Source organism: Protomyctophum parallelum, assembly GCF_964188405.1.
Source record: "Protomyctophum parallelum genome assembly, chromosome: 16".
Classification (NCBI taxonomy): Eukaryota; Metazoa; Chordata; class Actinopteri; order Myctophiformes; family Myctophidae; genus Protomyctophum; species Protomyctophum parallelum.
The window spans coordinates 23,011,908-23,026,991 of record NC_139711.1 but is presented as its reverse complement, the minus strand read 5'-3'; the positions used below and the strand labels follow the sequence as shown (position 1 = coordinate 23,026,991).

General features: G+C 39.8%; 2 protein-coding genes across 2 annotated transcripts in view; both read left to right on the top strand.

Annotated features, from left to right (window-relative positions):
- The window catches only part of LOC310873131 (alpha-1A adrenergic receptor-like), a 33,991-nt gene extending 24,822 nt beyond the window's left edge, over positions 1-9,169 (top strand). Inside the window, exon 2 of the mRNA XM_083785439.1 lies at positions 6,970-9,169. Coding sequence (XP_083641565.1) covers positions 6,970-7,508 — 539 coding nt within the window. The 3' untranslated portion in view covers positions 7,509-9,169. The remainder of the gene's footprint in view (positions 1-6,969) is intronic.
- A 1,529-nt stretch (positions 9,170-10,698) lies between these two features.
- LOC310872932 (gastrotropin-like) lies at positions 10,699-13,397 on the top strand. Its single transcript, XM_083785137.1, has 4 exons — positions 10,699-10,976; positions 11,096-11,256; positions 11,896-11,985; positions 13,065-13,397. Exons 1-4 carry the CDS (start codon positions 10,838-10,840, stop codon positions 13,122-13,124), a joined length of 450 nt encoding a protein of 149 aa, XP_083641263.1. The 5' UTR covers positions 10,699-10,837; the 3' UTR covers positions 13,125-13,397.
- The last annotated feature ends 1,687 nt before the right edge of the window (positions 13,398-15,084 follow it).

The following is a 15,084-nucleotide window of genomic DNA, read 5'->3' as shown; positions in this document are numbered from 1 at the left end:
AACTGTTTTCAATGCATGATAGTGCAGTTGGTGATACAAGCATGAAATTTGGCACAGATGTCCTTCATATGTCCCTAATCGATAATCAACCTCGGGCCACGCAGAATTCCAATTTTTTCAAGGTGGCCCGCCAGTTTTAAAAATGGCTGCAACTGTAAATACGGACAGCTAGGCGGGAAATAGAGGTGATAGTTCAGTTGGTGATACAAGCATGAAATTTGGTACAGATGACCTTTATTTATATGACCATAATCGATAATCAACCTCGGGCCACGCAAAATTCCTCCATTTTCCAAGATTTCTACCAAGTGAGATAAAACAATAACATTAGGTTCCAATATGGCGGCATATTTTTCAATATGGCTGCTGAGAAATTGCATAAATGAACATATGCACATGGTTAATCCACAGTTGGCGATACAAGCATGACATTTGGCACAGATGACCTTTATATGACCATAATCGATAATCAACCTCGGGCCACGCAAAATTCCTCCATTTTCCAAGATGGCCACCAGTTTGCAATTGGACATACGTTTTGGACTACACCAATTTGCGGGGCCTATAAAACTTAGAATTTCCCCTAATTTTGGTATAAGATATGTCCTGGAGGTATTTCTACCAAGTGAGATAAAACAATAACATTAGGTTCCAATATGGCGGCATATTTTTCAATATGGCTGCTGAGAAATATACGGACCTATACGTTTTGGACTATAACACTTTGCTAGGGCTGTACATCTTTGATTTCACCATTATTTTGATATAAGAGAATATGTTCTGGAGGTATTTCTACCAAGTAAGATCAAAATAACTTTAGGTTTCAATATGGTGGCATGTTTTCCAATATGGCTGCCAATAAACTGCATAAATGTACATTTGCTCATGGTTAATGCACAGTTGGTGATACAAACATGAAATTTGGCACAGATCACCTTTATGACACCTTAATTCATAATCAACCTTGGGCCACGTATAATTCCTACATTTTTTAAGATGGCCGCCAGTTTTCACCAGTTGTAATGGCTTCAACTGTGCCTATGTTTTGGATTATATCCTTTTGCTGGGGCTGTATTTTTATTTATTTTTAATTTCCCCCTCATTTTGATATAAAAGAACATGTTCTGGAGGTATTTCTAACTAGAACTGCACTCTGTCGAGTGCCTACTTGCTTGTTGCACACAAGTAGGTCATAAATGGCATACTAGTGCGCAAGCAGAGCGTGCAAGTACTGTAGACCGCTACAAACGTTCAAATCTCAGCCTCTCTGTGAAAGAACATTTGCTATATTGAATTATTAGGTTTAGCTATTTGCTTTTGGATGAAAAAAAGTAGTATTTTGAAGTATGGTAATGATTACTTATGCCTGTTATGGCAGTGGTGTCAGATTACATACATGTATACATAGGGGCATTACCTTTAGTCCACCCGACACTGAAACATGTCATCGTTACGTCACCATCGATAACCAATATACCCTGGCATTGGTACATATCTGGGACATAGGCTTCGTAGCATGACGGAAAACATACCTGCACGGTCTGCTTTCGTATGTCCCTTGCCAGCATATGTCTGCTAAGGGACATTGGTACATATCTTCATCACGTCATGGGACATATGCTTCGTAGCATGACGGAAAACATAACTGCACGGTCTGCTTTGTGCCAACATATGACGTCATATCATATGCTGCTAAGGGACATACGCATCATAGCACCTGACTGATAACATTACTTGCACGCTCTGCTTGCACAAGTAACAAGTAAGATCACCTGTACACCTTCCAAAAGACTAAAGCCCTGTCTTCCTTGGCTCGGCTCTCCCGCGCTGGCACATCCTGTCAATTCAGGTGCAGCAGTTTAACTTTAATTTGGGGCAAGCTATACAGCATTTAGGAAACCTTATAGAAAATGTATTAGCATAACCCCATGCTGAGTATCACAGCTATAGTGTCAACCAGTGTGCCCAGGTACTGCAATAACACAATAACAACTTGTCAATTGGGCTTTTGGGATTTTGTAAACCTGTCAGCCATCTTCACAAATTGAGGGATTCTGCATGGCACGAGGTTGATTACCAATTACTGTGGTATAAAGGTGATCTGTGCCATATTTCATGCTTGTATCACCAACTGTGTATTATCCATGAGCAGATGTACATTCATGCAATTTATCGGCAGCCATAGCCTACTGGAAAACATGCCACCATATTGGAACCTAATGTTATTTCTGATCGTATTTCGTAGAAATACCTCTAGAACATATTCTCTTATATCAAAATGAGGGGGAAATAATAGAAAAGTACAGTCTCAGCAAAAGGATATAGTCCAAAACGTAGGCCCAGTTGAAGCCATTTCAACTGGAGAAACCTGGCTGCCATCTTGAAAAAGATGAGGAATTATGCATGGCCCGAGGTTGATTACTAATTAGGGTGGTATAAAGGTGATCTGTGCCAAATGTCATGCTTGTATCACCAACTGTGGATTAACCATGAGCAGATGTACATTTATGCAATTTCTCAGCAGCCATATTGAAAAATATGCCGCCATATTGGAACCTAATGTTATTGTTTTATCTCACTTGGTAGAAATACCTCCAGGACATATCTTATACCAAAATTAGGGGAAATTCTAAGTTTTATAGGCCCCGCAAATTGGTGTAGTCCAAAACCTATGTCCAATTGCAAACTGGCGGCCATCTTGGAAAATGGAGGAATTTTGCATGGCCCGAGGTTGATTATCGAGTACGGTCATATAAAGGTTATCTGTGCCAAATTTCATGCTTGTACCGCCAACTGTGGATTAACCATGAGCAGATGTTCATTTATGCAATTTCTCAGCAGCCATATTGAAAAATATGCCGCCATATTGGAACCTAATGTTATTGTTTTATCTCACTTGGTATAAATACATCCAGGACATATCTTATACCAAAATTAGGGGACATTCTAGAGTTTTATAGGCCCCGCAAATTGGTGTAGTCCAAAACGTATAGGTCCAATTGCAAACTGGAGGCCATCTTGGAAAATGGAGGAATTTTGCGTGGCCCGAGGTTGATTATCGATTATGGTCATATAAAGGTCATCTGTACCAAATTTCATGCTTGTATCACTAACTGCACTATCACCTCTATTTCCCGCCTAGCTATTTGTATGACTGTGTCACGTGAAAATAGCCAATATAGTGGATGTAACAGCTCACTTGTGTTGCAATTAGACCAGCTGTGAGCTCTATGAACTGCTACTTACACAATTACACATTTTTTTAATGCTCCTATGCTCCTATTTGAATTTGAAAGTGGTTAACTTTCAAAAATAAATTCCTCAAAGTATTTCCAGACAGATGCTTTGCTGATCATGAAGGAAGGAGCTATGAAGGGTAGTCTCCATGGCTACATGTCATGTGTGTTTTCCACATGAATGCCGGTGAGCATGAAGGGCTTTCATCTACCGTAATGCTTCATTAGTTCAGGTAGGAGAAGTGTGGCTAAACAGAAGCACTATAGGGATATGCTCAACATGTGTGAGTGACATGCATGCATGCACACACACACACACACACACACACACACACACACACACACACACACACACACACACACACACACACACACACACACACACACACACACACACACACACACACACACACACACACACACACACATATCCTGGATTTCACAACACCCTGTTTTAATTCCAGACGCATATCTTCTTCACTCCACTCATTAGCTGTGACTGAGGTTCCCTCCCACTTGACAGGCTTGACCTGCGGGCTTCTTGGTGGGAGACGAACGCACTGGTTTAATTAATAAAGAATGTTTTTAATTATATAAAAATAAACATCTGGCAGCCCTCGTCACCGGCGGGTATAGGCAGTGTTGGAAAAAGTACTCAATTGTTTTACTTCAGTAAAATAATCAATACTGCTATAGAAATACTCTGTTACAAGTAAAAGTCTGGAATTTAAATGTACTTGAGTAAAAGTACAAAAGTATTGGCATCAAAATGTACTTAAAGTACCAAAAGTAGAAAGTACTCACTATGCAGAATGTCCCATTTCAAGTTTTCAAATGTATTAGAGAGATGACTTCCGCACACCCGGTTTAATGTTACAGGTGCGTATAGGTCCTGGCAGAGCAGCAAACGTTTGGAGAAGGAGGAGAAACCCACACACCGCCTTGCTGGTTCAAGAGTTTTATTTTTAAATAAGAGTCATGGTCTCTCCTCCTTCTCCAAAAGTTTTCAAATGTAAAATAATCTTTTCAAAATCACCGATCTACAACATCACCATGCTTCTCAATGTGACACATTGTGATCTTGTAGATCGGCAATTTTAAAATATATATAGGGCTGAAGTGGTTAATATAGGTTTTGTAATAATAATACAAATCTACAAAGTAACTTACTGAAGTTTTCTAATAAATGTTGTGGAGTAATATTTGGATCCGAGATGTAGAAGTAAAAGTATTGGAAATTGGAAATACTCAAGTAAAGTAAAGTACTTCTTTACACCACTGGGTATAGGATCTAGGCCCTATCCTTTTTTACCTCTCTACACCAAATCTCTATGCCGAAAATATCCCAGCTATATAAGCTCATAACGCGTCACATTGTGGTCTGAATCAGCTATTGTCACTGAAAGCTATTTTAATTGAATGTTTGCCTATTTTCATTGAACGCTCGCCTTTTACGATACCCCTAATGACATTGGGGTTCATGTGGTTAATGGCCCAGTGTGGGCTTGTCCTGAACATATAAATTAGGGTTATGTGTTCGTTCTTAGGGAATTAATTTAGCTAATAGTTATTTAACTACTTTATTAACTTCCTTCTTACAAAAAAAAGTAACAAAACAAATCTAACCAAACCTTACCTATATAAACAGGCAACATGTTTCTGTCCTATCACCCCCCCCCCCCAACACACACACACACACGCACACACACACACACGTGTGTATATCTATTATACGTCTGAGCATAGACATGGTAACGCCCCACCTGCCTCTGATTGGCCTACCGACACTGCCCGTCTAGCCTCCATGGTCTCACCAGAATGTCCTCCGAGATGCGAGGTTACTCCGTGGGGAAACAATATAGTAAGGAATAAAAGAATGGCAGCTTGGTAACTTTTATTTTTGTAGAAGAGGCAAACTAATATTGTTTATGCCGTTTGCTTTGATTGAACGATTGATTGAACACGTACGTTGTGCTTTCATTTGGGTGTGTTCTAATTAAAGTGTTAGTGTTGATTATCGTGTATTAATCTAAGTAATTATAGTACACTAATACTATTATACCAAAAAAGATCAAGGGAAAAGAGACCTTTTTACTGTACAATAATGTTTCAAGTTTACACATAAACAGTATAAAGACTATTAGTTTGCCTCTTCTACAAAAATAAAAGTTACTGTTGCGTGTGCCACTGTGCCAAGCTGTCATTCTCTTATTATATCGTACATGTGTTATTAATTTATTTCCCACCAAGGAGTAACATCACACTACCTCGGAGGAAACTCTGGTAAAGGCCGGCAGTCGGTCTATGTCTATGGTGTCAGTAGGCCAATCAGAGGCAGGCTCAGACGTAGAATAGATATACACCCCCCACACAAACACACACACACACACACACACACACACACACACACACACACACACCCTCACACAGACACACACACCCTCACACAGACACACACACACACACACACACACACACACACACACACACACACACACACACACACACACACCTCACACAGACACACACACACACACACACACACACACACACACAAACACACACACACACACACACACGCACACACACACACACACACACACACACACACACACACACACACACACACCCTCACACAGACACACACACACACACACACACACACACACACACACACACACACACACACACACACACACAAACACACACACACACACACACACACACACACACACACACACACACACACACACACACACACCCTCACACAGACACACACACACACACACACACACACACACACACACACACACACACATCTGTAACAGCACATGTGCAACAACCCTGATAAATGACATTGCAACTGAACATATCTTTCCAAATCAATGGCACAAATTAATGAACGTCAACTTAAGTAACCAGACTTAGTTATATTGTAAAATACTGCCATCTACTTGGCAAAATGTATCCTGCTGCAGTGCTGACGGTGTTGATTTTGTCAGCAGATTTAGATTTTAGTTTTAGTCATTATAGTCTCTTGAATAGTTTTCATTTTGTTTTTGTCACATTTTAGTCACCTGGAATGTTAGTCTAGTTTTAGTCGACTAAATATCATAAGATCTATCTATCTATAGTTGATTTAGTCGACTAAAGTGTATTTTGGCGGGCCTTGATGCTGTCGTAATGGCTGATTTTACACTTGCTGAAAATAGGCGATCTAGTGAGCTTGTAGGCTAGATTGCCTATTTTCAGCATGTAACCTGAATTTGTCGACGGAATTGTCTATATATTTAGTGTTAGTCATCATAGCTTAGTTTTCATTTAGTTTCCATTTAGTTTGTCAGTGAAAAAAGGTATAGTCTACGAACATTTCTCGTCATAGTATTAGTCGACGAAATCAACACGCTTAGACAGAACAATATTCGTCACAGAAATGCTCAACTCGAAGGTTATTAGTAGAAACCAACCATCCATGCCTGACCCGTGGCTCAGCGGTCCAGGCACCTTGGCTTGGTCCAAGTCTGGCAGTGTGCCGTGGGTTCGACTGCCGATCCTGACGGCCTTTATTGCATGTCACCCCCCCCCCCCCCCATCTCTCTCCTCAATTCCTGTCAGCCTACTGTCTGTCCCTCTATAAAAATATTATATAAATAATATAAAAATACAAAGAATCTTTAAAAAAAGAAGCCAACCATCCACATTGACCAAATTTGTGTTCCCTTTCTCTTTCCAGGGTCTTTCAACAAGAACCTGCGTCCCCCGGAGTCCCTCTTCAAGGTGATCTTCTGGCTGGGTTACTTCAACAGCTGCATGAACCCAATCGTCTATCCCTTATGCAGCCGCGAGTTCAAGATGGCCTTCATCCGCATCCTCCGGTGCCAGTGGCGCAAACGGAAGCGCCCCAAGTTTCGGGCGTACAACTACCGCTCCACCAACTTCAACTCCTCTGTGAACTCCCGCAGACTCTCGGCCGAGCAAAACAACTCCAGTTGCCCGAACGGCAGCCAGCGCACGCTGCCCTCCTCGGCCAGCCCCAGCCCGCGCAACCTGAACAAGGGCTTCTCTCCATGCAACACCACCCCAACTCTGGCCACCCCCAGCCTCTTGCCCGGCAGCCCCACAGACAGTCGGCCGAGAGGGGAGCCGAGTGGGGCCTCTGTGGGGGTCGGCCCCTCCAAGGAATCTACTGGCGATGTGTTTTGTTTCCGGCTTCAAACCGGAGGAAGGGAAGTCTCGGACAAAGTAATTTCCATTCCAGAGGACCAGGTGTAACTATCTGTATGATGTTTGGCTTAGGCTAATAATTCATTCCCTGTGGGGGACTTGAATAACCAGCAGAGTGCTATTCCACGCAGTGCCATCCTCCGTGTTACTGAAACTGTGTTGAGTGCTCAAATGGAACCAATTTTCTTTCTACTCTCCGAGTTCAATGAACACTGAGGATTTTACTGTGCACCAGAGAGATGACATTTATACTGTAGGATTACATGCCAGTCATGTACTATTTTACACCATAGACTGTAAAAAAATATGGACAAAGTGTTCCCCGGGTCTAACATGAACGTAAAATGAAGCCTAAAATTCCTTGCAATGGAAGTCGCCATCTTTCTAGATCCGTTTGGGCCCAGCTGGCCATTGGCTGGCCCAGACAACGAGGCGGGACTTCCCCCCTTCTTCTTCGTTGGTTTTTATTTTGACTCGAGTGGGTGGGGGATCCCGTTCATAGATTGTAACGGTAGCCACGCCGTACGCGACTTCATTTTTTTAATAAATGGGACCATAATTTTCCCAAAAGAATATTATGACATTAGAAATGAGACTTTAAACTAGTGACTGGAAGCAGAAAGTATTCATGACCATGTTTATTACAGTCTAGGTGAAGTTGGGCCCAAATACATGGATCTCTATGGAGCTATGGGGTTTTTTGAGCCCAATGACAGCGCCACAACAGGCCATTATATGAATTTTCAGGAAATCCCGATTTCCTTATGGCTTCACAAAATATCTGTCTGACTGCCCCCCTGTTTTACACACAAGTGGTTTTAAGTTCATTCCCATCAACCTTCATCAGAAAATGAATCATAATGTCATTGCCATTGACGGTTCACATGACGTTATTGAGTATAGGTTATTATTGCTGCTGTGTCAGAAGTGTTTTTTGGTCTGTGTTGCTGTACATGTCATCATGTGTCGTGACAGCCATGGTGAAATGGGGCAATGTGAAACATACTGGAGGCAGGAGGGTGGTAGAGACAGGGTATATCGATTGTGATTGCTCACACTGTACTGTTATGGATTGGAAAGTGGCCAATGCATGTGGGTGTGTATGAAAAAGCAACATAGGAAATTTATATTTATATGCATTTATTTTGCCATTGCCAACCATACAGTATATATATTGGCAATGGCAAAATAAATGCACCCAACACAACCTTTCCACTCCGTTTCCAATTTCCCTTGGTAATTGAATTCATGTCTCTCTTTTAGCTGTGAAGAGACTGATGTACAAGAGTAAGGGAAGCTGACTTATGTGATCCGTGGAACAAGCCAATGATCGACTTTCTGTTACAATCACTTGATATCCTTATGGCTTATGGTATATCGTGAACTATAACCAGGTTTATCTCTTGTGTGCACAGTAATCGTCTTCTTTATAATGCTTGACATCTTTAACCACATGAACCCTGGCGACACTATTCTGGGCAAAAATATACGAAAATATAGGTGACCATTGGGTGAAAATAGCTTATCGACAAGCTCGCTGCGTTGCAATGTGGAGTGAGTTGTAGATCGGCTACCGTATATCCGCTATTTGACGCAAAAGAAGTATAATGTAGGGGTTTAAGTGGTTTAAGAGAGGTGTAAAGAGGTGTAAAGATAAAGTTATCACTATGGGATAAAGTTGTGACACTTAAATAAATATAAAATGTCAACATCTGCATCTTTCACGTCATTCCAGCTAGGTGCAATACGAAAAATAAATTTTGAGTTGGTATATTAATGGATGTACTGTCAAAATAAAGATCTCAATCTCTCGTTCACACTTGTGACTGTCACCACAAAATACCACCCGAGAGGATAGGATATCCTGTTCGAAATAGAGGCCGTCCAATATGGATTTTTCAAGGGCAAAACTGATATTTTGAACCCATTTCATCTCTCTTTCTTGAAGATTCCAATATTCATAATTAATGAAGCCAACTCTACCATAACAGGGACCTGGCTGATTCCACTGTCTGCACACGTGCCTTTGATTATAGTCAGGCATGTCTATTGTTTAGCATTTTAACATTTCAAGCTCTCTAAGCACTCTTTACTGACTGTTTAAGAGAAATAATAATAATAATTTCAAAAGTATGAAAGCAATTTGAATAACTCCGGATAGTTAGTGTGGTTATTAACAATGTTAATTTTGAAACAAGCAAAAACTTCACAATTTATTTTATAAATCTGCCATCCCAGGATAGCTACCGATCACAATGTTGTACATAATACTGTATATATCGGTCAATCCGATAATATGTCAGACTACCTCTGGTTTGAAGGGTTGATGTGAACATGAATCTCTGGGTTAAAATCCTTTAAAACCGGGAAAGCAGCTGTGTCATTTTAGATTTTTTCGTTGGCTATTCAAAAATAGCGGTTCTACAAGCTCACTTTGTTCCATGCTGTATCCCTGTACCTTTGCTGTTTGAAAAATCTTTAAAGTGTGAGAGCTATACTGACTGATTTAGAAGGCATTTGCAGAATACAGCGAGATGATACAGCACTATATGGTTTACACTACAGCCTACTACAGACAGGAGAGAACTGATCAGAGAGTTTCCTAAACAGTGCCATTTGTTGGTCACGGACAAAACTGTATGGGACTGTATTGGAGTAAAAATCCCATTTTCTTATCCTACCACACACACACACACACACACACACACACACACACACACACACACACACACAAACACACACACACACACACACACACACACACACACACACACACACACACACACACACACACACACACACACACACACACACACACACACACATTTGAATTACTTTATTTGGATCTGCACAAATGTGTGTCTGCACACACACACACACACACACACACACACACACACACACACACACACACACACACACACACACAATGGTGAGGTGATAAAACGTTTGTTTGTTTATCTATTCCCCCAGAATCATAATGATCAACAATAATAATAATCAGGTAAAAGACCAGATACATCCCTGGATGTTATCACGGTGCCAAAGGTCTGTAGAAGTAATTGTACATTAATTTGTAGTTGTGTTTTGTATAGTTCGGCTGTCTTTATACCTAACCTGCACTGACTTGCAGTCCTTACTTCATGTAACATCACGTTTTAAAGACCAGGTCCTGAACACTAAAGAATTCCTGCTCAACATATATAGCTTTGAGCCAACAGAGAGGACAACAGATTGATACAGAAAACAAATAGCATACTTCTTGCTCATACAGGGCTCCCTTTGTCACACCTGGATCTGGGGTATGTATGACAGGATTGGAAAAGGGAGGAATTTGGCAGTGATCACTGCGAAACCAAAGGCATATCTGTACCTGAATGCCACTCCTCTCGTTTCACTTGCTCCTATACGCTTCTTTCCCTTTTCTCTTCTCTCCTTTCGCCAACATCATGGCCTTCACTGGGAAATACGAGCTTGAGAGTCAAGAAAACTATGCCGAATTTCTGCAAATCATCGGTACTGTATATATTTGCCAAATGATTCCTATAAAATTAGGCTCGTTGATACAGATATTTGGAAGAGGAATTTGAGTAAACCTTTTCTGTTTTTTTTTTAATGCTTTTCTTCTAAACTAGGTTTAACTAAAGCCAAGACAGATCATAAAGTGATAACAGAGGTGGCGCAGAAGGGTAATGATTTTACCTGGACACAGAGCATTCCCAACTGGACCTGGTCCAATGACTTTACTGCTGGCCAGGAGTGTGAACTGAAGACAATGCTGGGCCCCACATTCAAGGTGAGTGAATGGAATAATTAATCATTTCATGACAAACTACAGTACTATACACAAAATAAATGGTACTTACACAGTGGTGTACATTTAGTAACAATTCATTTACTCAAGTACTGTACTTAAGTATATTTTTGAGGTATTTGTACTTTACTTGAGTATTTCCAATTTCCAATACTTTTACATCTACTCCACTACATCTCAGAGCCAAATGTTTTACTTTTACTTTGGAGATTTTTATTGTAAAGCATACATTAACCACTTCAACCCATATAGCCTACATTTCAGCCATTTGAAAATAGCCAATCTACAAGCTCACAATGCGACGCATTGTGAGCCTGTTGATCTGCTATTTTCAAAATATTTTGTACACATTTTGAACTTGTGAAATAGGACATTCTGCAATACGAGTACTTTTACCTTTATTACTTTCAGTACATTTTGATGCCGATACTTTTGTACCTTTACTTGAGTACATTTTTAATACGGGAGTTCTACTTGTAACGGAGTACAAGATCTACATTGCAGTATTTATACTTTTACTTAAGTAAAACATTTAAGTACTTCATCCACCATTGTAGCCTACTTACATAATATGGTATGGTAAAATCACATTCCTTGTTTTGTCTATTTGTTCCACTTTAGGCCATGGTTAATTTGGACGGAGGTCAGGTTTCAATACAATTTCCACAATACCACTTCAGCGCTGAGATCAAAGAAGACAAACTCGTAATGGTGAGAGCGAGAACCACACATCCACATTCACTGAATTACAAAGACATGATTAGATAATCATGTTGCAACAGTCTTTGCTAAGCAACACTATCATACAATGAACACAAATAGCTTCTCTCTGCATGGTTAGTGAGACTTTTAGTCTTACTTGTGCAGTATAGAAATATGATGCATTTTACATATCCTTGCTGTTGGGAGGAAACAACTTCATTTTCATTATTCATTTCGTGAAAAATTTGTATTTTTGAGTTTTTAGGTGCGACAGCAGAGATATCCTAAACCACTAGTGGTCTATTGCGGGGTGGGGGGGAGGGATAAATACAAATAAATACATTGTACCATTGTTACGTGCATCAACAATATGTTTAAGGGCTTGATGTACTTTGTTGTGTACGGTGTCGCACGGTGTAGCTGATGTATACAATCTGTCGTTAGAGTGTAGTTTGACTATCGATCTATCAAGGAAAATAAGTAGCTTTAAGATCCTTAACGTGAAATAAAATTGAATAGAAATGACTGTGTCGTGCCTATACTAAATACATATGGAGGTGAGGTGGGGCGTTCCTTGAGGATTGTTCTAAATTATGGTAGTGGTCGAACAAGTATAAAAGGTTGAGAACCTCTGTCTTAAACCGTAGAGCGTCGCCGACGAGTGGCCCGGAAGAGAATGTCCCATTACATTTTTCCCATAGACCTTTCAGAAAGTATGTATAAATTTAAGCCTCGGACAAAGCCAACTCGGCTGCTGACATTTTTATTTTATTTTATGTTCAATGTATTTGTATAGTTCATAGAGTTAACATAACTATAATTAAAGGCATTTGAAATGAAATAAAAATGTTGCCTTTCACGATTCCAATTGAAAAAATAGCAAAAAAGGATTTAAATTCAAATAATAGCAAAAATAGCCGATCTAGCGACGCGTTTTGAGGTTGTAGATCGGCAATTTTTGCTACGACAGTAATATGCAATGTGGTCCTCTGGAGTGAGTGTGGATAGTGGATCTCTCCATGGTCAAAGTTTCCCACCCCTGCCCTAAACCATCTTTATACATGTCTGTTCCCTGTCATGCATTTTAGAATTGCATAACCCCAGGAGAGAACGGCGTGACATTCAAACGGATCAGCAAGAGGATCTAATGTTGCAACTCCCGACATGTCCCAACAGAAGTGCTCGACACCCTGACTGAGCACACAGGGGGAGAGAGACAGAGGAGGCCTGCTCCTGTTGCATTCCTCTTGGTGTACAATTGCCAATGAAATCAGCTCATTACACTGTATGTTGTCTGTTTTAAAGTGCAACATAGCAGTAGTCCTACATCGTTTGTATTGTAGTCTAGAACTATGAAACCTTTAAAATGAGTTAATGCAAAAAATATATATATTCTCTCAATTAAAACACAACAGTATGAATTGTTTGTGGCATGCATTTGTGTAGAAAACATGCATGATTTGTGTAGAAACATATGCACTTCTTTCTTTCTTTCAAAGCAGTCAGATCATCCAAACCACAGGTTGATGCTGCATTATGTTCTTGCAACGAGTCTTGTTGTCCAGAATGCGCCTTTATCCAAAGATTTAACCATATTTCACTTGAAATGTGAGATTTTTGATTTGCTAATTCATAAAACGTAGGCTAAAGCTAAAGCTTTCATGAATTGGTATAATAAAGGATTCTGATTACATTATCGCCCAGTACTGTGACAATGTTGCAATGCTATAGTTATATAAACAGCATAGCTACATTGTTATAGCCTAATAATTGCAATTTGTGCATGTAACCATGCACTATATCTTCTGGTTTGGTCAACTATTCATACTGCAATGTAGAAAGACTCTGCATGTCTGGGATTCAAAATGTACTTGAGTAAAAGTACAAAAGCATTGCTATCAAAATGTACCTAAAGTACCAAAAGTAGAAAGTACTCATTATGCAGAATGTCCCATTTCAAGTTTTCAAACGTATAAATTGTACAAAAAATCTTTTGAAAGTAGCAGATCTACAAGCTTGTAGATTGGCTATTTTCAAATGGCCGATATGTATAATAGGGTTGAAGTGGTTAATGTATGCTTTTGTAATAATAATCAAAAGCTTCAAAGTAATTATAGTAACTAAAGTTTTCAAATAATTGTAGTGGAGTAAAAGTACAATATTGCCTCTGCGATATATTGGAGTAGAAGTAAAAGTACAGAAAATTGGAAATACTGCAGTAAAGTAAAAATCACACCCGTGTGAAGTGTACTGGGGCGCTCTTATCATCGTACATCATCATGTCATAAAGAATACACTATGTCTATTTGCTCAGATACTATGATGTAAAATTCTCCATTCATTGTCAATGGAAATGTAATGTTTGTGTGGACAAAAGTAGACACTTAAGCCGATTTGCTCAGACTGAAAGAGTGTCTCTCGGAAATAGTTCAGGTTAGTGACTGACAGAGGTGAGCAGGCAAGGCCACCGGCCAGGCTGACCATAGTAGGGAATAGGGAATAGGGAATAGGGAATAGGGAATGAAAGGAGGCAGAGGATTCTCTTTGGCCACAGGGTGGCAATTTACTTGGCAATTGTGGTGTGTGTGGTACACACGGTGTGTGTGTGGTACACACGGTGTGTGTGCTGTACATAAAGAAACACATAATAGAATTGTATCAGCAATAATAATAATCATCTCCAATAAAAAAATCATAAATAGCAGTTCAAACCAATAATAATAAACCATCTTCAGATCATAGAATAGTTTATATCTAAATAAGGCATCAATCAATAATAATGTAGGCCTAATGTATAATGAGGGCACCATAAGTTATATATCAAATATACATGCATAAAGATAATACGCACATGCATGTATATGAATATGGCGCAGTGAAATCAGGCCAAACATTAGACACCAACTAATTAGTCCATATTTCAGTTCAATAAAAATTCAGGAAAATAACATGAATATGAACTGCTGGTCATCTTGTAATAGATAGATAAACAGGAGCAAACATTCGACACGACACAAAGCACACATGGGCAGTGCAGTGAGTCCATGATGGGTGATGAGGTGATTATGGCAATGAACAAAGTTGATGTTCCATAAGCTTTTCTAACTC

Coding starts and splice junctions, on each gene's coding strand:
- LOC310872932 (XM_083785137.1), top strand. CDS start 10,838: ATGCCACTCCTCTCGTTTCACTTGCTCCTATACGCTTCTTTCCCTTTT. Junction 10,977..11,095: donor CGAATTTCTGCAAATCATCG/GTACTGTATATA, acceptor CTTCTAAACTAG/GTTTAACTAAAGCCAAGACA. Junction 11,257..11,895: donor TGCTGGGCCCCACATTCAAG/GTGAGTGAATGG, acceptor GTTCCACTTTAG/GCCATGGTTAATTTGGACGG.